This window comes from Leucopleurus acutus, assembly GCF_964270905.1.
Source record: "Leucopleurus acutus genome assembly, chromosome: 11".
NCBI lineage: Eukaryota > Metazoa > Chordata > Mammalia > Artiodactyla > Delphinidae > Leucopleurus > Leucopleurus acutus.
In genome coordinates, this window is record NC_139152.1 from 94,666,140 (window position 1) to 94,686,695 (window position 20,556).

The 20,556-nt window shown below is 57.5% G+C and overlaps 1 protein-coding gene across 1 annotated transcript; it reads right to left on the reverse strand.

Moving 5' to 3' along the window:
• Positions 1-305: 305 nt before the first annotated feature.
• PDGFB (platelet derived growth factor subunit B) lies at positions 306-19,950 on the reverse strand. The gene is made up of 7 exons (XM_082849283.1): positions 19,574-19,950; positions 10,731-10,827; positions 8,319-8,408; positions 6,569-6,774; positions 5,015-5,156; positions 1,091-1,241; positions 306-709 (listed from the first exon to the last, which is right to left on the reverse strand). The coding sequence occupies exons 1-6, from the start codon at positions 19,634-19,636 to the stop codon at positions 1,117-1,119; spliced, it is 723 nt and encodes a 240-aa protein (XP_082705409.1). The 5' UTR covers positions 19,637-19,950; the 3' UTR covers positions 306-709; positions 1,091-1,116.
• Between the last annotated feature and the right edge of the window lie 606 nt (positions 19,951-20,556).

Sequence of the window (20,556 nt, forward strand, 5' to 3'; positions counted from 1 at the left end):
GGGAGTGGAAGGAGGCACTGCATGCCCAGGTCACCATCTCCATCCACCTCCGGAGCAAACTTCATCTCTAACCCGTCTGAGAGGGCACTCGGCTGCCTGGTGCTCTGGCCACCCCTGCCTGGAAGAGTCCGCATCTTCAAAGAATTCAAACGTATAAAATGAAAAGAAGCCACTGTGAGCAGAGGTAACCAAGGGGAGATGACCGGGCCTGGGCATTGCAGGAGGGGGTTTTCTCCAGTCTATGCTCCCCAACATGGTCTCAGCCACAGGAGTACGAGTACCCTGGCCTGCTTGGGGGTGCTCCCATCAGAGCTGGCTGCGGGTCCAGGGACCAGGCAGGCCATGCTGAGAGGTCCTCAGGCCCACGTGCAGGGTTTCAGGCCAGTCCACAGCGCTGGAGAAGGAAGCTCCTTTCCCCCAACAGCGACCCCATCAGTCTCTCTTGCACTTTCATCCCATTTTCTCCAGGTCAGGAGAGGAAGACAGCGATGGAGTCCAGGTCCTTCATCTCCTTCTTGAGCTTCTGGGCAAGATGCTGGAGGCCACTGAGGGGAGACCCACTGGTGGAAGTGTGGACGGACACGTGGAGGGGTGGGGGAAGCACCATTGGCCGTCCGAATCAGGCATCGAGACAGACGGACGAGGGGAACAATATTATCACTCCAAGGACCCCATGGGGGCAATACAGCAAATACCATATTAAATAACCCTGTAGGCCAAGCAGAGGAACACGGGGATCAGAAACAGCCTAGGGCTCCATCCCACTCTTACAGGCAACCGGGGGCAGGGAGCTGGGGTCAACCAGCTGCCCCTGATTTCCAGCAGGGCTCAGGGCTGGAGGATTTGAGGTTTAGACCTCCCATCCTCTTAGGGCCTCCTGAGACACAGCTGGGCAGGGGTCCCTAAAGCCCCTCACCCAACCTGTGCCGTGGAAAAACTCCACTGATAACTGGAAGAGGAGATCAAGGCTTAGAGCCTGGATTTTGTACGGGAAAATGCCTCTGCCCCCCACCCCTTCCTCAGCCAAAGCCACAGGCCAGGGAGAAGGAACACAGGGTGCTGGGCCTCAGTTTCCCCGCCGGGCCCTCACCTGCCCGCACTCTCCTGCAGATGCCCCTAGGCTCCGAGGGTCTCCTTCAGCGCCTTCTTGCCGTGCATGTGCTTGAACTTCCGGTGCTTCCCCTTGGGGGGCCGGCGGACTCGCACCGTCCGAATGGTCACCCGAGTTTGGGGCGTCCTGGCTGCTTGAGAGAAAGAAAGGTCTGGTTAGCAGGTGGATGAACAATGGCGGGGATTTGGGGGTGTCTATCCCCTTGACTAAGGCCTGCCACAGACCTCCCCATATCCTCTGGGCTGAGAGAAGGGGTGGGAGGGGAGTCTAGATTTGAAGCCAGCCAGACCTCCTGGGTTCAAGTCCCAGCTCCACCACTCACCAGCTGTACCTTAGGGACAATTACTGAACCATTCTGTGCCTCTGCTTCCCCATCTGTGAAATGGGGATAACAAACTGCCCACCTCATAGGACTAGTGGAAGGAATAACTGACAATATGCTGGCAAACACAGAGGGGAGCAGATGAACTCTGGCCTCAAGCTCTTTGTCATTACCCCACTGATATGCCCCTGATTTCCACGCCCCTTGTACCTGGACTGGACTTGGATCTGTTAACCAATTTAATGAGGCAGATGGGTGCTGGTCAGTTCCAGGCATGAGCCTTAAGAAGGCCTGGCATCTCCCACCTTTGCACTTTGGGGAACCCTGTGCTGTCACATAAGAAGTCTGGTTCGCCTGCTGGGGTTGCCATATGTGGGAGCCACATGGGGAGGAGAGGCCCTGGACTACAGGGAGAGGGATAGAGGCCCAGCTCTCCTAGTGCAGCCTCCAGATAACTGACTGCAACTGCAAGAGATGCCACCAGGACCACCCAGCTGAACACAGCCAACCCACAGACGGAGAGAGCATAGAAAATGACTATTGTCTTAAGCCACTAAGTTTAGAGAAGTGATCAGTAAACAGCAGCTGCTCTTATTCACTTGTTTCTTTTTTTCCTTCCTTTGACCCCCTACTGAGGTTTCCTCCCACCAACCTCAGCCTCTTCCGGTCATGGGATGCGGGAGCCACTAGGCTTCGGGCATAACCACACCCCTCCCCCACTGACCTGGGCCTTTCCCTCCGTTGTACCTGTCACCTGCCTGGCCCTAGCCACTCCGAGAGGCAGTACAGTTGGGTGGGCCAGACCACCTGGGTCCAAACTGGGCTCTCCCAAGTGTTAGCTGTATGCTTTGGGGAAAGTCACATACACTCTCTGTGCCTCAATTCCCACATCTTTAAAACTGAGAACAGCAGCCCTGGCCCCCTAGGTTTAGGAGATAATACATGGAAATCGCCAGAAACCCTTAGCTAGCATGCACCTGTCAACGTTCTAAGCTTATCTATCCTCACAGCAGGTCTAGGTTTGTACAGTTAACAGATGAGGAAACTGAGACAGAAAGTCTGGGATTTGAATGCAGGGATCTGCCTCTGGAATCCACGCTTTCAACCACGGGGCTGCAAATCACAGTGCCTGCCAGTCTCGGTTAAGATGAGCACTTATGTGTCTCTTCCTCCTGGGCTCCTAGGTAGACACCCTAGCAATGAAAGTTTTCTCTGCCAGGCTCAAGGCCTGGCTCTTCCTGGGAGCCTCCAGAGTTCTCCCCAGCCCACCCAGCTACTTTGGGGCCAACACCTGACTTCCCACCTCACAGACACAGGCCCCCATGAGGCAGTTACCCCACTGCTGCAAGTAGGAAATTTAGGAACTCAGTGGGGTCTCAGGTCCTCATTTGAGGGAGGCTGCCCAAGAGGGCCATTGAAGGGCCAGAGACAGGGCCACCAGCAGGACTCTGGGCTGGGAAAAGCCTGAGCAAAAGCTCAAGGTCCTCACTCAGTTCATAAGTGACAGGGCAGAGATTTGAGCCCAGGAGGTCTGACACTGACTATCACACATGCCACACCCCCAGCTGCCACAGGAACTGTCACCCAGGGCCAAAATGCTGAAACTAAAATGACAAGACCTACATGTCAAGTGGTTGAACATGCCTCCTAAGAAACTGGTTCAGAAAATCACATGAAACAAAGGCAGTGAAAAGAACCCCATTCTAAACATAAAGAAGAATATAATTTTTCCTGAACAGCAGTCATTCTCCATATTAACTCTACAAATAATTTACAACATGTCAGTTTGAAGCTGTCAAATTCTCAGCCTTCCTAGGTCATCCATGACTCAGCTCAGCTCTTAGAACAGGAGGAAGAGGCTGAGATGGCCCTGTCTTCAGGAGGCTTGTTAGTAAGAAATGACAGTGAGATTGTCCTGTCCCCTAACCAAAGAAAGTTATTGAAAATCCAAACAGTCACTTGCATGATTTTTTTATGCTCATCTAATCCTATTAACTTAATGAGTCTCATTTGATCCTTACTTTGCTCCTCGAGGGAGAAAAGGCAGCAAGATACAGTCAAAAGAACCCAAAACTAGGGCTTCCCTGGTGGCGCAGTGGTTGAGAGTCCACCTGCTGATGCAGGGGACACGAGTTCGTGTCCCGGCCGGGGAAGATCCCACATGCCGCGGAGCGGCTGGGCCCGTGAGCCATGGCCGTTGAGCCTGCGCGTCCGGAGCCCGTGCTCCGCAACGGGAGAGGCCACAACAGTGAGAGGCCCGCGTCCCGAAAAAAAAAAAAAAGAACCCAAAACTAGATGTTCCAAGACCTGGGTTCCAGGCTCAACTTTGCCGCTGTGCTACCTTCATGAAGTCCCTTAACCTCTCTGTGCTCCAGCAGCCCCATTAGTAACACTGAAGGACTGACTTGTAAGATCATCTCTAGCTCTAAAATTTTTAAATCCTTAAAAAAAAAAAAAAAAGATGAGGCAAGTTAAGAGCCAGTGACAGCTGTCAGGGTGAGGGAAGAGCCAAGAACAGAACTCCAGGATACCTGAATTCTAGCTATGCCCCTACCTGGCTATGCCCCTACCTGAATTCTAGCTATGCCCCTACCTGGAACTGGCTGTGTGTCCTTGGGCAAGACCTCAGCTTATCTGGGCCTCAGGCACCTCCTCCATAAAATGTAGAGGAGGCAGTTGGACCATTTTTTTAGTCCCTTTCAACTCTTTAAGTCAAACTTGCCCCTGAAATTGTGAATTCGTGAAATTTAAGAACAGGAACAGAATTCCAGTTCCAACTTATCCATGCGTTTGAACCCTATCTGTCACATCCCTGCTACATTGTTGCCCAGGCTTTACTTGCATACCTCCCGGAACACAGAACTCACCACCTCACAAGGCAGACAATTCCATCTTGGACTCCTGACTGATCACCAGCTTTTGCACATATGTAGTTAAAATCTCTCTCTGGTGATTCCCCCCCCCCCCCCACTGGTCCTAATTCCCTCATCAAGGCTACAAGGAATTAATTTGATTTCTCCTCCCCAGGACAAGTCGTCAAATATCTGGTTACGATATATGCCTTAGGGCGTTCTCTCATTCAGGCCATGGTTCCTCCCACCATTTCATGCACTCACAAAACAAAGTAGGGGGCTACGGTAGCAAGACTGGGATGGGGGCTGCTCTGGATGGGGCGGCCGGCAGACCTCTCGGAGGAGGTGACTTCTGACCTGAGACCCAAGTGAAGAGCAGGACCTAGGCTTGTGAAGAGCCAGGAGGAGTGAATTTCAGCCAGAGTGACGTGTACAAAGAAAGGCCCTGAGGCAGAGACTTATTTGGCCCCTCAAACAGGCCAACCTGGCTGGGGTGGCATAAGTGAGGGGGACTGGTTGGAGACAAGGCCAGAGGGCCAACAGGGGGCTGCATCCTCACATAAGGCCTCCCAGGCAGGGGAGGAGCCGGGATTGTCGTCAGTGACGTGGAAGGCTTCAGGTGAACTTAACCAGGGGCAGGCCAGATCCAGTTCCCCCAGCATGCCCCCGGCACCTGCCATAGAAGAAGGGGGCTGAGCACCTAGAGGCAGACCCTGGACAGGCGGTTACCTCGCTGCTCCTGGGAACTCCCGGGACTTCGGGTCACGGTTCGCGCCACCACCGTCTCACACTTGCACGCCAGGTGGTCCTCCAAGGTCACCGTGGCCTTCTTAAAGGTTGGCTTCTTCCGTACAATCTCAATCTTTCTTACCTGGAAGACAGAACCACCAAAGTGCCTCCGTAAGACCACACAGGCAGGGCCCGAGAGAGCTGCCTGCCCGCTCTGCCACCCAGCATCCTCTGCGGTGATCTTTCCTCGAAAGCCTGGATTGCAGCAGGGTAGACGCTTTGGCCCAAACAATGGCAGGACCTTGCCCTCTGCTCTTCTCGTAGCTTTTCCATCAAAACAAGCCCCCCTGACCTGGTCTCCGGCAGCCCCCCTCAGATCCCCCAGAGAGGGAGAAAGGCATTTCCCGGTTAAGCGTGGGGCCTGTGGTGTCCTCATTCCCTGAGCGCCAGCCAAGGTCAGGGGCTGCAGCAGAGGCGGGGAGATGGTTGTCTGGAAGGAAGTGGGGGGAGGCTTTATCCAGGAGGGAGGCGGGAAGGGGGAGGTCAGCTGTCAGGTGTCCATCCACAGAGCTGGCAGTGTTGGAGACAGGAGATACCATGACAGTGGGCACCGGGGTAGAAAGTGACATTGGTAATCTTGGGCCCAAGGCCCAGGCCTGGGATGGAAGGCGGGCACGAGGCAAGGCCACGGCTGACCATAGGGGAGGGCAGTGTGATGAGGTAGGCAGGGCACTTGGCAAGAGTAGGTGGGAAGCACCAACCCGGTCCTGAGCCCTGGAGAGGCGTGCCCACCGCCCAGCAGCAGCTCGGCCCAGCCTGAGCGGGTGTGGGGGCCAGGCTGCCCCCAGGGGTGCAGAAACCTTTCCACGTAAATCAGAAGACAGCTGAGACTTCTCTGCCCTGCCCTGCCCCGTGTGAGACCAGGAGCTCCCCAGGACGTCCTCTACTCTAAAATTTCCCTTGAGTCAGAGTGTACACCCAATCTTTCCAGAAAGGGGACAGGATTCAGCATTCTGACTCTCTGCTAGGGGCTGCCCCAGCTCTTGCAGGGTCTGTTGCCTGGGGGGGGGGGGTGTCTCTCTGCCCTCCTTGCTAAAGACACGACCTGTCAAAGGGAGATGGGCAGGTGTTAAAGGTGCTGGGGCGCCTAGCTGAGCCTCCTTCTGTTTGGATTGAAGAAAACTGAGAGCCCTGAATAGGGGAGATCTTTGAGGGAAGTTGAACAGCCGTCCAGAACGTTCTGAGTGTCCGATGTGTTTGTGGACCTGTCTGTTCCAGGGATGTCTGGGGATTTGATCCCTGTAAAGGAGGAGGCAGCATCCCTTCCATATGGCCCCACCCCGGGGGCCTGTCTGTGGCTCATGGTCACCGCAGCCTGGATGGCCTCAGCGGACCCATGGGCGGCCTTTGCACACCTGTCGGGAGGGAGCTTCTCGATATCGGCCCTCTCCGGACAGAGCCCCGGAGCCCGCCAGGAAGGCCTTTGGATGCCCCCCGAAGCCTGGTCAGCGAGTCCCGCGCCCCCTACCCTCGGGCTGGCTGAGGCCTGGGTACCTGAACGGGCCGCAGCTGCACCTGCGTGGGGCGGCACTGCACATTGCGGTTGTTGCAGCAGCCGGAGCAGCGCTGCACCTCCACGCAGGGCGGCCACACCAGGAAGTTGGCGTTGGTGCGGTCTATGAGGCGCCGCGAGATCTCGAACACCTCGGTGCGTGTCTTGCACTCGGCGATCACGGCCGGCTCAGCGACTGTCGGGGAACCTGGAGGGAACGGGGACCTCCATCAGGGTGGTGGGCCTGTCCAGAAGCCCCATGAACAGGAAAGCTCAGCGCGGAGCCCCTCTGGGACTGCTCGTCCTCAGAAACGCTGGCCTGTCCCATCTCCTTCAACCCCAGTGTGGAGGGTTACCAGCCACAGGACTTGGGCAGGCTGCTGACAGGCTTGAGGCCTCAGTTTCCCCATGTGCAAAATGGGAATGATCAGGGACGTCCCTGGTGGCGCAGTGGTTAAGAATCCGCCTGCCAATGCAGGGGACACGGGTTCGAGCCCTGGTCCGGGAAGAGCCCACATGCCACGGAGCAACTAGCCCGTGCGCCACAACTACTGAGCCTGCGCTCTACAGCCCGGGAGCCACAACTACTGAGCCCGTGAGCCACAACTACTGAAGCCCGAGCACCTAGAGCCCGTGCTCTGCCTCAAGAGAAGCCACAGCAATGAGAAGCCTGCGCACCGCAACGAAGACCCAATGCAGCCAAAGAAATAAATAAAAATGGGGATGATGAGATCTACACCCCAAAACCACTGTAAGGATCAAGTGAGATCGTTCCGAGAGCGCTGGCGTGGGGTACACGTCAGTTTCCTCCCGCCAGCCCTCAACCATTTTATTCGATGATTTCACACGTTTATGAGTTTGCCTGGCATGTGGCCCTTACTTGTGTATTATCTTGCAGCCACTCTCACATTGCTGTTTACACTGTAATCTATTCTTACGTTTTTGCTTCTTTCAAGCCTCAGTCTCCTCACCTATGAAATGGGAAAATAACAGTTCCTATACTGTACTTGCCGATCAAAGGAGTAAGTGAAACTTGGCCTACAGCAGGCTTACAGTCAATGCTGGGGCGACTGTCATCTGTCATTATTCACCTGTAGAGGAACTGAGGCTCGGAGAGCTGAATTAGCTGCCCAAATTCACAAAGAGTGAAACTCAGGCCGCCTGACTCTTATGTGGCGGGCCCCCCAGCCACGGCCTACAGAATTTTGGGGGCTGCAGGTGGGCAGAGAGGAAGGGGGGCTTGGAGCGGGTACCCGCCTCCCTAAGAAAGCTTCGGTGGGACCCAGTGACCTGCACCCTCCTCTGCTTCACGCCTGCCGTCACAGGCACAGCACTTCACTGCAGAGGAGACGTGCAGCCTGCCAGCGGCACTGGGTTCAAGCAAGAAGAGCCGCTGAGGATCCCAGCCCCACCACTTGCTAGCTGTGTGACCCCATCTGCTTTTCTACCCTCTCTGGGCCCCAGTTTTCAACTCTATAAAATGGGGTTAATAATCTCTACCTCCAAGGTTGAACTAATGAACCAATGAGGTTTTAACGAACTATATTTAGAAAACAGTGTGAGTCGGTGGGGGGAGGATGATGACTTAGCTGCTCGGTAGAGGGTATTTAAGGATGGTTGTGCTCCTTCAGTTCCACTCAGTCCTAAGTGTCAGCACGAAGGAGCAGGCCCTCTGGCCTCGGGCTGGCTGCATCCCCAATTCTTCCCTGGCTCCCACCTTTGAGAGGCCACCGTTCTCACCCTCAGTCTTACCCAGGCTCCTTCTCCCGCGGGATAAGCTATCCAGCTCGCCTCCAGGATGGGACCGGGTCAAATTCAGGTCCAGTTCAGCCCCGTCTTCATCTGTAAGAGGAGGTCAGACACACGCTGCAAACTGTTGGCTGGCTCGACCGCGGCTCTGGGGGCTCGGCTGTGGGTTCCAGGGCAGGCGGGAGGACTGCTTCCCTCCCCGTCCCTGCGCTGGCACACCACTCCAGAAAACAGTCTCCCCTTCTGGCTCCCTGTAAACCTGAGGGTCCTAGCTCTGAGGACGGGCCCCTCCAGACAAGCCCCAGGGTGGCCATGGGGCCCAGAGGGTGGTGGGGCCCTGACTGCATCGCCAAGGGATCGTCAGCCCCACTCCGGGCCCTTCAACCACATATTTGGACAGAGCCCATGTCAATGGAGTTAAAAATAACCCACCCCCTTTGCTACTGTAAGAGAACCCTCCTTGGCCTCCAGGGCAGGGTGAGGACCCAGAGCTCTGAAGGCCAGTTTCCAGTGCCCCTCCACCCAGCGTTCCCATAGGAAGTGCTGAATGGAGAAATTCCCAGAATCCCCAGGGGGGACCGGCATGCCCTGGACACAGCCCCTCTGGAGCCCCGGACAATGGCCCAGTTGGGCGGGGAAGAGGGAGGGAAGGAGAGGGATGGGGGTGGAGGCTGAAGGCAGAGACGGGGTGAATAACCAGGCCTGGTGGGGCAGGGGGTGGGTGTTGGGGGAGCGCTTGCCCTGCCCCCTTTTTGGCCCTAGTCTCTCTCCAGCCCCCAGTCTTTCACCGTGTTTGTCCCTCTCCCCCTAACCTTTTGCCCCACTTCTGCCCTAAGTTGTCCATTTATTCCTAAAGTCACAAACCACAGCTCCCTTCTCTATCCTGGGTGGCCCTCATCTCAGCATCATTGGCACTCCTTGGACGCATCCCTCTCTCTAGAGATGGCGGCCGGAGCAGCTGCGGGAAGTGAGGGCTGCAGAGACGTGGAGCTCCTCACCGAATTGTGGGCAGCCCCTTCTATCTCTCGACGGCTGCAGCGCCAGCAAATAAACTACAGGGGTTGAGAACAAGCCCTGCTCCCTCCATGCAGCACCTCACGCCCCTGCTGTCTCCCCAGCCCACCGGCCCACTGGCCCTGCCCAGGAAAAAGCTCCAGCTCATCCGTGCAGGCTCCCAGTGGGTCCTGTTTGGAGGAGACTGTGCTATAACTGGTGCCTTTCCGTCTAGCCTACTGTTCCTGCGTCAGCACGTCTGTCTGTCCTTCTCACTCCCTTCCTTTCTCTCTGCCATCTCTGGAATGTCCCTGGTGGGGAGGAGATGGGGAAAAGATGTGCTTTGTGGAAAGGTTAAGTTGATTAGGAAAAAATAGCCACACGGTTGCCTTGAAACAGGCCTGCTATTGAAAACCTCATCTCGGAGCTCCCGACTCCCACCCGGGGTACACAGGGGCTGCCCGAGGGTGAGGGCCAAGGACCTTGGGAAGAAACAGCAGAGAGGCTAAATTTGGAAGTTGCCCCATTGTGTTGACCAGGGCTGGCCAGTCGGGCATGGGGTGGGAGGTGTGGGAGACGTGGGGCGGGGGGCCTGGTGAACAATAGGTGGGCCCAGCTGGGGCCCCCTCCCGCCTGCCTCGCCAGCCCCCAGCACAGGCGGGTTTGAAAGGGCCCGGGAATGCTTTTGAGAGGGAGCCAGGGGCCCAACGGGGAGAGGAAACAAAGGCAGGAAATGCTGTCCCCCGTAGATAGCAGTCTGGGCAAGGATTACAAAGTGACAAAGAGACAAAACCCCAGAGGGAAGGGGAGCTGGGGGTGCAGGGGGGCTGCCGACCAGGGCTCCAGGGAACAGGCCAGAGGTTAGAATAGAATGGAATTTGCTCTGAAGGCAGCGTTTATAAATACATTCCCGACCCAGCCCCGCCACGTGTGTGCCGCCAAGCACGTGCCCATGCGCTGAGCGCGCTCTTGGGCAAGGGCAGGGCTGCCCACTAGTGTGGGCCAGGTGTCCCCCGGAGACCTTGGAGACTGGGCCCTCGGCCGGAGGGGCAGGGAGAGGGCCGCTCTGGTACCACCCTCCCCGGCTGGGTCCACACCCAGATGCACACGCGGCAGATGCCCTGGGTACCTTCTCCCGGGCCCCTCCTCTCGGCACCCCCCACCTGCACCCCGCCAGAGCCACATGTGGGAGCTTCTCCCGCCACACCCCACATCCCAGGTAGCAACCCGTCCGCCTACCCAGGCCTGCCTGGGACAGGTGTGGCCAAGCCCTGCGGGGCTGCCACAGGCCTCTGGGTCTCTGGATGCCAAGGGAGCGGGGATGCCCTTGCCAGATGCCCTGCCCCCTTGGCAGCGGGGATGCCCGCCCGGCTCCCCAGGACTCAGCGGAGGGCCAGAGCATGGGGCGAGGGCTCCACTCACCTCCGGAGTCTCCGTGCAGCAGACGCTGGAGGTCATCGAAGGAACGAATGGAGTGGTCACTCAGCATCTCGTAGAGCTCCTCGGGAATGGGGTCCCCCTGCCAGGCAGACACAGGGGGGGACAAGTGAGCTGGGAGCAAGGGCTTCCCCGCCGTGGCCCTCTTCCCCCCAACACACACACTCCCTCCTATGGCAAGTTCCCATAGGGCCCCTTGGCCACGGACAAATGGACAGCCAGGCCGGGGGCAGGCAGGGGTCGGGGGGCCTGACAGCCAGGACCACAAAGGCCCGGGACCGGAACCTGCGGAAGCCTCTAAGATGCAGCTCAGTTCTGCTTCCCTCCCCCCAGACAGAACCTCAGCTTGCTTTAAGTTAGATTTGATCGTATGTATCTGTCCCCCCATCACACTACAGGTTCTGGAGGCTCCAACATTCTGATTTCTCTCTGCTTCCCCTCCACGCCTGACAGCTAAAGGCAGCCAGCATTTGTCATGGGAGATCGAATAATCCCCATTTGACAGAGGTAAAAACAGAGGCTCAAATAGGCGACATCCTTTGTCGGAATCCTACAGCCGATTATCAGCAGAACCTGCTTTCAGATCCAGGTCTTTCTGAGGGCAGAGCCTGTACCCCCAGCCTCCTGGGTACACAAGGTGTTTAACAGGTGCTTGAAGAACTGGATGGTCTCAGGAGGCCACATGTACTAGCGTTATCTATTCAGTCCCTCACTCAAAAGAGGAGGGAAGGGAATCCTCAGATACAGTGGGGAACCCTGAAAGCTCCCCAGTGCCCCGTGCCCAACCAAACCCTATTTTTAGAGCCCCTCTGGCCTGTTGCCAAAAACACTTGAAACTTAATAAGCACTTTAACAGGCCCCATTTGGAGACCGGGCTTCCTCCAGGGAAATCACAGGTCCTACAATAACATGAGAGCAGCCCTCATAGGAATGTCACGGCCCCGTCCGCCACGGTCCAGGGAGACCTGAGGGGCTGATGCCAAAGTTCTTGAAAAAGAGGCGAGGGCCTCTTTCTTGTGCCTCGGGGCAAAGAAAATGCACAAGATCTGCTGCGTGTCCGAACTCACACCCACGCAGACACACGCACGTGCACACGTAAACACACAGGAGGGCTCCGCCTTGTGGGAGGAGCCCCTGGGGAGGGTTTCAGCAGACCTGACTTACTACTGCCTGACCTTGGGTTACACAAGTCTGTGCCTCAGTCTCCCTGGATTAAGAAGGGAGGCGCCCCTGCTCGAGCTGGTGCACTGAACACTCCAAAGACTGGAGTGCTGAGAGGCTTCCCACGCCGCCCTCGCCCTGCCTCGTGGCCAGTCCCCGGGTGCTCCCCGAAAGGTCTGTTAGGAGCCTGGTGACTGACCAGGTTCTAGCACTTGTCAACACGTCCTCCAGGGGTCCCACCACACGCGGGCCTGGCCGCTGGAGTCAGCCCTGGAGTCAGAAGGCCAGGGTGGAGTGTGGCCATGTCCGCTCTTAAAGCAAATTCCTTGAGAGCTCTGAGCTGAGTTTCTTCATTCGCACGTGGAGCTTATAAGCCTGCCTGGTGCCTAGGGTGGTCGGGAGGTATGAGGGAGAGAAGGGTGGGGGTCTAGCAGTAAGCTTGGCTGGGAGCTGGGGGTCCACGACGGCGCAGCCGGGAAACCAGGGGATGCGTGTGTGAGATGGGGAGGGATGTCAACTCAGCTGCCCCTCACTTTCCTCTCCCACCTCCACGTGGCCTGCCTCCTCCAACCCAGAGAGACCACGCCTTTGGTGGTCTCCAAATGTGGACACAGGACCCAACCCACGGAACGGAAAGCGGCTGGCTGGTCTCCAGTGGAGCGCAAGGCAGGCCACTGCCCCTGAGGGTTTGTCTGCCCCAGATCTGGTAGTCCAAAGAGCAAGATTTCACCTCTACCACTACTAACCTCCCCGTGAACTCAGGTTGGCCACCGCCCCTCTCTGATCCTGGCTCTCAGTTGCAAATAGAAGGGGTTGAAAATATTTGATTCAATTCTAATTCTGCCTGGGGGTCTCGGGAGAAGCAGCAGAGGAAAGCCCAGGGTGGGGTCCCCAGCCAGGTCTCCCAGGCTGCTTGCGGAGTGATGATTCAATTAACCCCCCAGGAGAGGGGCCCAAAGGCCCAGGACCAAATGGCACAGAGCACTCGTGCCAAGACCTCCTTGCCCCTGGAGAGCTGGCTGCCGCTGCTGCTGCCGGCCAGGCAGAGTAGGCAGACTCCCAGACAGGCCTACCTAGCAGATGCCCCGGACCCAGCCTGTGATGCAAAGGAGATGCCGTCTCATGGAAACAAACCCACAACCTCCCAGGCTGAGTGGGGAAGAGCCCAGGATAGAGACGGGAGAGATGGGAGAAGCACACAGTAGATGCTCGATAAATACTGGTAACATGCATGAAGGACCCTCCCCTTGTCTCTGGAGGTGTCGCCTGTATGATTCCCCCTCTCCTCCACCAGGAGGACCACCCCCGAGCACACTGCCTCCTAAAGGGTCCACTTTCTTCTAAGCAGATGCCATTCCTGCACGTGCTTTTCAGTAATTTGGCCACTGGATGCCCAGAACACCCCGAGAGCCCCTGGATTTGACACTAAAACCACAGCTAACTTCTGTGAAGTGCTAACTACAGGCCAGACACTGAGTTAAATGCTGTACCAACTACCAACCCCAAGGGCCTGGCACTTTTTGTATTCCCATCTTCCAGATGAGGAAGCTGAGGCTTAGAAAAATTCAGTAAACAGCTACAGGTCTACACGGCTCGTAAGTGGCAGAGTGGGCCCCTCCCTCCCAGTGCCGTGGAGCTGCCTGGACATTAACCTCGGTTTCTGTCAGCTCCCCACCCTGCAGGGGTCACGAACAGCAGTTCTCAATCAGGGGCCGGTGGGCCCCCGGGGGACACTGGTCATGTCTGGAGGCATTTTTGGTGGTTATAAATAGAGGAATGCTACTGGCATCTAGGAGGTGGAGGCGAGTGAGGCTGCTAACCATCCTTCTGTGCACAGGACAGCCTCCACAATAAAGAATTCTCTGGTCCCAAACATCCACAGTGAGGAGATGGAAAAGCTCCGTAGAAGACAAAGCAAGGGCTTCGGCTGCAGGGAAACCTGGGTTCTTGGAGTCAGGCTTTTAACAACCTAAAACCGCAGCTTCTTTTTTTTTTTAAGTCCAACTTTTTATTGAAGTGTAACATACACACATTAAAGTACAGAGGTCATAAGTATACAGCTTAATGAATTTTCACAAAGTAAACACATACCTTGAGAAATAAACAGGCCATCCCAGCACCTGAGATGCTCTCCTTGCATCTCCTCTTAGTCACAACAACTCCTTTTAAGGGTGGCCAGTTTCTATTCCTGTTCCCAGTTTCTATTACTGTTAGGTTTGTCTGATTCTGAACCATGTTCTCTTTGGTAATGGGCTTCTTTGTTCAACATTATATTTGTGAGACTTATCCAGGTTGCTGTATTTAGTACTGGTTCATTCATTTACATTCTATTAAATAAGTATTCCCCAATTTATTTATATGTTTTACTCGATATATTTTTGGGTTGTCTCCATTTTGAGGCTATTATGAATAGGGCTGTTATTAAAATTCTTATATTTCTCTTTGGGTGCATATTAGTATTATTAAAATTAAATAATGGGCGATGGTTGCATAACTCTATGAATTCTGAATTGCCAATTTCTGCAAAGAAACCAGTTGGGATTTTGATAGAAATTGAGTGGAATGCGTAGATCAATTTGAAGATTAATGCCATCCTAACAGTATTTACTATCCTAACCCATGAACATGGATGTCATTCTTTTTATTTAGATATTTTAAAATTTCTTTCAACAATGCTTTGTACTTTTCAATGTATAAATCTTATACTCCTTTTGTTAATTTTATTCCTAAGTATATTATTCTTATTGATGCTATTATAAATGGAATTGCTTTCTTTCTTTTTTTTTTAACATCTTGATTGGAGTATAATAGCACAGGGAGATCAGCTCCGTGCTTTGTGACCACCTAGAGGGGTGGGATAGGGAGGGTGGGAGGGAGACGCAAGAGGGAGGGGATATGGTGATATATGTATACATATGGCTGATTCACTTTGTTATACAGCAGAAACTAACACAACCTCCGCTTCTTTATCTTTTAAATGGGGCTAATAATACCCCAGCGGCATTATTGGGAGGCGGAACCGCACCTAGCAGAGCAGCCCGCAAAGGATGGGTAGTTAACGAGCCCTGCTGTGATCCCCATGCATCCCTTCAGTGTGGCTCCTTGAGGGCAGCAGCGAGCAGCACGCATGCGCGGGGCCTGCAGTGTGGGACGTTTTTGAGGATGATGGTGGGTAGGTGGAGAGCATGTGGCTTTGCATTGTCCCCCGTGCCGGACCACAGGAAATGACACCTGAGCCCCACACTGGCATTTGCCTCGGGCCTTGTGGGCTGGTGGGTGGGTCCCTTCCGGGCTGGGGGTGGCTGAGAGGTGGGCAAATTCAGCCTGTGGTCAGCTCCAGGATGCAATGCCCTGGGAGAGGCTCACATGGGCACCTGCTGGGGGTCAGAGGTTACTCGAGGTGTGGGAGGGTGAGCAGCCTGGAGCCCGGGTTTCCGGGGCACAGGTTCTAGAAGCCTCCTTAAGGTGGGCAGCTCCCCCTCGGAGATAGGAAAGGAGGCCTGGCACCCTGATGAAGCTGCCCCAGATCTCAGGCCTGGGGTTCCTGGCAGGGCGAGGGCATGGCAAGAAGGCAGCTGGGGCACAGCCAGCCGTGGGAGCCAAGGCAAACAGCCTCCTCCCCACCTCACCCCTAACGTCAGCTGCGCGAGGTAGGAAGGGCACAAGCTAGCTGAGGCCAGGTGAATTACCTGTTCCCAGCCGGGCTGGAGGATTAAAGGGGCTTGGACCCCACCCTCCGCCTGGGCCCCAGCTGTACACACAGATATACACTCCCCAGCCTGCCTGCTGTTCAGCTGAGGGAGACAACACGGGCTTGGCCCAAGCAAGCAGGGGCGTTGTCCGTGGCTGGCAGAGGGAGAAGGCCTCAGAGCGCCCGCCTGCCTGGGAGTCTCAGGCCTGATTTAGAGTCAATGCCAAAGCCAAGCCCTTTGAAGAAGCCTTCTCTGGGCAGACCGCAGAAGCCATTTAGAACCAGCCTTTCCCACCTAGTATTTCCTTGCCGTATTGCTCCTGGGACCCTCCGCTATTACTGTTAGCCCAGCCCCCCATCGGGCTCCCGCGTCTCCCTCCAGCAGAAAAATTGTTAGACCAGGAAGAGAGAGGCCAGGGCAGCAATTACAATCCTGGCAGCACATCGCAATCGCTGACCCCAGCCACCCCTGGTCCCAACTCCCAGCACTGAGTGGGGCCCAGGAATCTGCATTTTCAAAAGGCCAGGTAATTCTGCTGCTCTTGGGGAACTCTGAGCTGATCCAACCTTCTCGTTTTTTTTTTTTTTTTTTTGTAGGTGGTATAGACTGAAGCCCAGCTCAAGATACCCAGAACCTTTGCAATCTAATTTTCCTTCTGTTTCTTTCTCTCTATCCAGTCTAATCTTGGCAGTCCAAGTACCAAGCCATGGAAAAGAAAGAAGTGCTTGTCTCTCAAGAAGGGGTGGGGGGAGGGAGCGATGCAGGGGCACTCAAATGAAGATGCTTCTACTGGAGGGCAGCATGGCTACCGTTGGCTGCCCTGCGGGAGGACTGAATGAGGCCGCGTTTACAAAGCACTTAGCAAGCCCTAGATACGTGTCTGGTCCTTCCCTCCCCGCCCCCGCAAGGATTCACTGTCCTTTCCACAAATATTTACAGATTATGCACCATGGGCCAGGCACCGTTCTAAGCAGGGGAGACAGTGGTGACCAGGACAAAAGCTCTCTAGGGGAGTTTATACTCTGGTGAGAAAAAACATATAATAAACAACTAAATAAATCAGAAAATGAAAATAGTTGTGCTAGAAGGGCATTTCAGTGGGGGAGGGGTGAGGGAAGACTCTGAAAGGGACTTTTGAGGCCGATGGCAAGCACCGCTTTACACTCCTGCTGAATCAATCTCTCTCTCACTTACACACACACGGTTCCTAGGTCTTGCACCAGAGCCTCCAAATTCTGTTTGATCCGAACCTGCAGCAAGTCAGTCTCCCACTACCTAAGGCCATTAGCAAACCAGAAAGAAGCCGGGTGACTGAAGGTCTGCGGGCCCCTTCACTCCTTCTCGGCAGAAGGGTGCAGAGGCCAGAGACATCACATGACAAGGAGAGTCACCCTCCCGGAAGCCAGCTCAGCTGATGGAGATGGGACCTTATGGGCCTCAGCCGACCCTCAGCCAGGCCCCACCTCAGAGCTCCCCGTCCCTCCTTCCCAGCTGCTGAGGCCTCCACCTGAGGCTCAGTACAAGCATGCCAAGGACACGGCCAATCCCAAGGCGACCTCCACCAGCAAGCCCTCCTGGACTGGCTCCCATGTCAGTAGGTTTTCCCTTTAGGTCTCCTCCCTTAGAGACTCCTGAGGCTTACTCAGGCTCTGCAGGAAATTGCTTCCTAAACTGCAAAGCACTACACAACTGTGGCTTCCTGAAGGCCATGTTCAAGGATGCTGTGACTCACGTGAGGAGAAAGGCACCAGCTTCCGTGCCCTAGCCTCCCCACCAAACACTCATACCCCTGGGGCTCTGGAAAAGGAGGAGGAGTTGCTGGATGAAGCTGGAAATGGAAAGCGCAGGCCTGGGAAGGCCTTCTCCAGCTGCCACCCAGCCTCTCCAGAACGGGCTGGCATCCCCAAAGAGGATAGAACAGTCAGGGGTGGGAAACCCCCTCAGCCATTCAGGGTCATCCAGTCTTGGAGGTTCAAAGAAGGGCTTATTTGAAGGGAGAAACACTCTGAACATCACAGCGCCCCCCATTATCGGCCACACGAGCATGGTTTTCAAAAGCAGTCACAGAAGGATAATGCTTGAGGGGCTTCGAGCTGACCTGACCAGGCAAAAACCAGTGGGTGCTGTGGAGCCGGGACCTGACGGGAGGGTCCCTGTTTCCATTCCCTCATAGTACCCAGGAAGGAAACGGGGTCGCTGCAGAGATAACTAGGTTCCAAGGCCCACGGTGGGCTCACCTGTTGCGCGGGGGTGGGCACCTGGTGCATGGGGGTATAGGGGCCGTGCATGCCTATGTGCGTGCGTAGGTGTGCGCGCACGTGTGCTCAGGCTGCGTGTTCGGGGGCCGTGCGTACGTGTGTATGCGGTGCGCGCGCGTGTGCCCCGCGTGTGCACGGGCGTGGCGGCGGCGGGCGCGCGACCCGGCCGCGGTAGTGCGTGCCCGTCGCTCTGCGCACCCGCCCGCCCGCCGGAGCGCAGCATCGCCTCCGGCCAAGAGTGTGCATGCGTGGGGTGAGTGAGCGAGTCGGGGGGCCGGGCGGGGTGGGCTGCGGAGAGCAGCGACGGGGGCGCCGCCGTTCCCAGGACGCCCTGGCACCGGGCCCAGCCCCCAGACCCCGCGGCGAGGCAAAGCGGCAGCTGGGGCCGGCCGGCGGCCCCCTTCGCAACAGCTGGACGCGGCCCGGGGGGCTGCGGGAGCGGAGAGGAGGGGGCGTCGGGAGGAGCCTGTAGGCTGCCGGGCTGAGCCCCGCGTCCTCCCTCCCGGGTGCTGGCCGCAGGGGGTGGCCGCGGAAGGGCGGGGCCCCAGGGCGGGCTGCCGGCGGCCCTCGAGGAGCCCCGAGAACAAAAGGAGACGGCGACGGCTCCTCCGTGGTCAAAACAACCTGCGCTGGCGGCGGCCCAAGGCCCGGCCGCGGCCTCGGAGCTCTTCACCTTAACCCCTTCGCCGCCGCCTCCTCCTTCCTAAGCCTCGTTGGAGGCCGAGAGGGGCCGGCCCTCCCCGGGAGCAGGCGAAGTGAGTGCTGCCGGCCGCGGCCGAGCAGAGGCGGGACGGGACCCAGACACGCCGCGCTCCCCGCTGCCCTCTTCTCCCCGGCACCTCGCGCCTCCTCGCTGCCCCGCCCCCTTTCCCACCTGGATTCCGGGTAGACTTGCCAACTCACTGCTACGTGAGGCTGGGAGGGGTGCGGGGGACTCAATACAATCTGATAGCTCCCGCAGACGTTTTTACACCCCAGCTCTGCTGGGCTTTTACAGGCGGCGCGCTCCGCACCCTGCGAGCGGGGGAGAGAGGTGCGTTCTCTCGCAGGGTGCGGGCGCAGGTATGGCGCGACCTCAGGCACACACCGCCCCGGGGGCTGAATTCCCTAAGACCCCCACTCCTCCCCTAATCCCAAGTGCCCAAAACCTGTCTCGGCACCCACTGCGCCCAAGACACAGGCTGCTCCTGCACCGCACTCTGGGGCCGGGCAAGACCTGCACGGGCCCCGAGGGCACCCAGCCCGACCGGGAGCTGGAGCTAGGGTGGAGTGGCTGCCACCACCGGTGCGCGAGCTCGCACCTCCCGTGCAAGCCGGGTCCGGGACAGGACCTAAGCTGTAGCCGGAGTGGGCTCGGGAGGACGCGCTGCCTGCTGCCTCGGCACCACCCCAGCCCTCTCCCTTGGGCTAGAAGGGGGCTTATTCTCGGGTTCCTGAGGGGTGGGAGACAGGACCACACACACCTTCCCCTGACGTCTAAAAGCTCGGAGATCTGAGATCGCCCCTGGGAAAGAAAGGCACCGCTGCCCCCTCCTCTTAGAGCCTGGCACCTCCCGGACCTCGCGTCCCAGCCCTCGGAGGTCACCTAGCGCCCGGCGCCAGACCCAGGGGCTGCATGGGTCCAAAGTTCACTGCAGTGAAAGGAGGGGGCGATCAGGGGGTAGGGGTCGGGGGTAATGAATGAAGCGAAGCAGCCCCAGCCGCCGTCGCAACTCACCTCGGCGCTGACCAGACGCAGGTAGCAGCAGAGAGACAGGAAGAGCGCCCAGCAGCGATTCATGCCGACTCCGGGCCCGGCCCCGCGGGGCCCCGGACGCGTGGACCGAGCGCGCCGCCCCCGCGGCCAGGGTGGGGGGCGGGGGCTGGGGAGGGAGGTGGGCTCTGCTCGGGTCTGCGGCGATCAGGCGCTCAGGCCGCTGCAGCCGCCGCCGCGGCTCACCCGCATGGCCCCCGGGCGCCGCCGCCCCCAGGCCGGGCTCCGTCGTTGGGGGGTTGGGGAGGACCTGGGCGTCGGACCAGGGTCCGAGGCCGCTACCTGGGCGGATCCCGAGCCCGAGCGAGCATCCACGGCCGGGGGGCTGCGTCGCGAACCAGCCGAGGCGTCTAGCCGTGTGGGGGCGCCCAGGGGACTCCAACCTCGAAGAGGAAAAAGAACACGGCAGTCGATGGTTCGTCTTCGCTCGCCGGCTAAAGGCGTTTTCCTCTGCCCGCCGGCTTAGGTTTTTTGCAACATTTTCTGGAAAGGCCCCCGAAGTCGGAAAGCGCAGAGCTGGGCACCTCAAAGCCAAAGTCTCCCCAAAAAAACTTTTTCCAAAGTTGGCTTTGCAGCGGCGGCTCGAGTACCCGGGCAGGGAGAGGTGCAAACTCCCGCCCGGGCCGGGTGGGGGGGCCGGAGCGTGTGCGCCCTGGCGCGGGGCCCGGGCGGCGGGCACGGCTGCTCCGCGCGCGCGTCGTGCCCGCTGCGCGCTGGACCGGGCCCGGCAGACAGGTGGACGCGGCGCGAGTCGGTCGGTTCGTCTGCCCGCCCGCTCGCCGCTCTGGGCGTCCTCTACGGGCTGCGAGTTGCGGCTGCTCCGGCTTTCTCTTTGCAACGAGGCTGGAGCGTGGGCTTTTTTCCCCCTTTTTGCGCGTGTGTGTCTGTGTGTGCGCGCAAAATATCCCTATCTCGGGAATGAAAGATGGGCGCTGGCGGCCAGAGGG

Bases quoted from the DNA above. Each gene is read 5' to 3' on its own strand.
- PDGFB (XM_082849283.1), bottom strand. From the start codon at position 19,636: ATGAATCGCTGCTGGGCGCTCTTCCTGTCTCTCTGCTGCTACCTGCGT. The intron at 8,409-10,730 runs GTGAGTGGAGCC...CTCCTCTTACAG, and splicing joins GCTGCACGGAGACTCCGGAG to ATGAAGACGGGGCTGAACTG. The intron at 1,242-5,014 runs GTAACCGCCTGT...TCTCTCAAGCAG, and splicing joins GAGTTCCCAGGAGCAGCGAG to CCAGGACGCCCCAAACTCGG.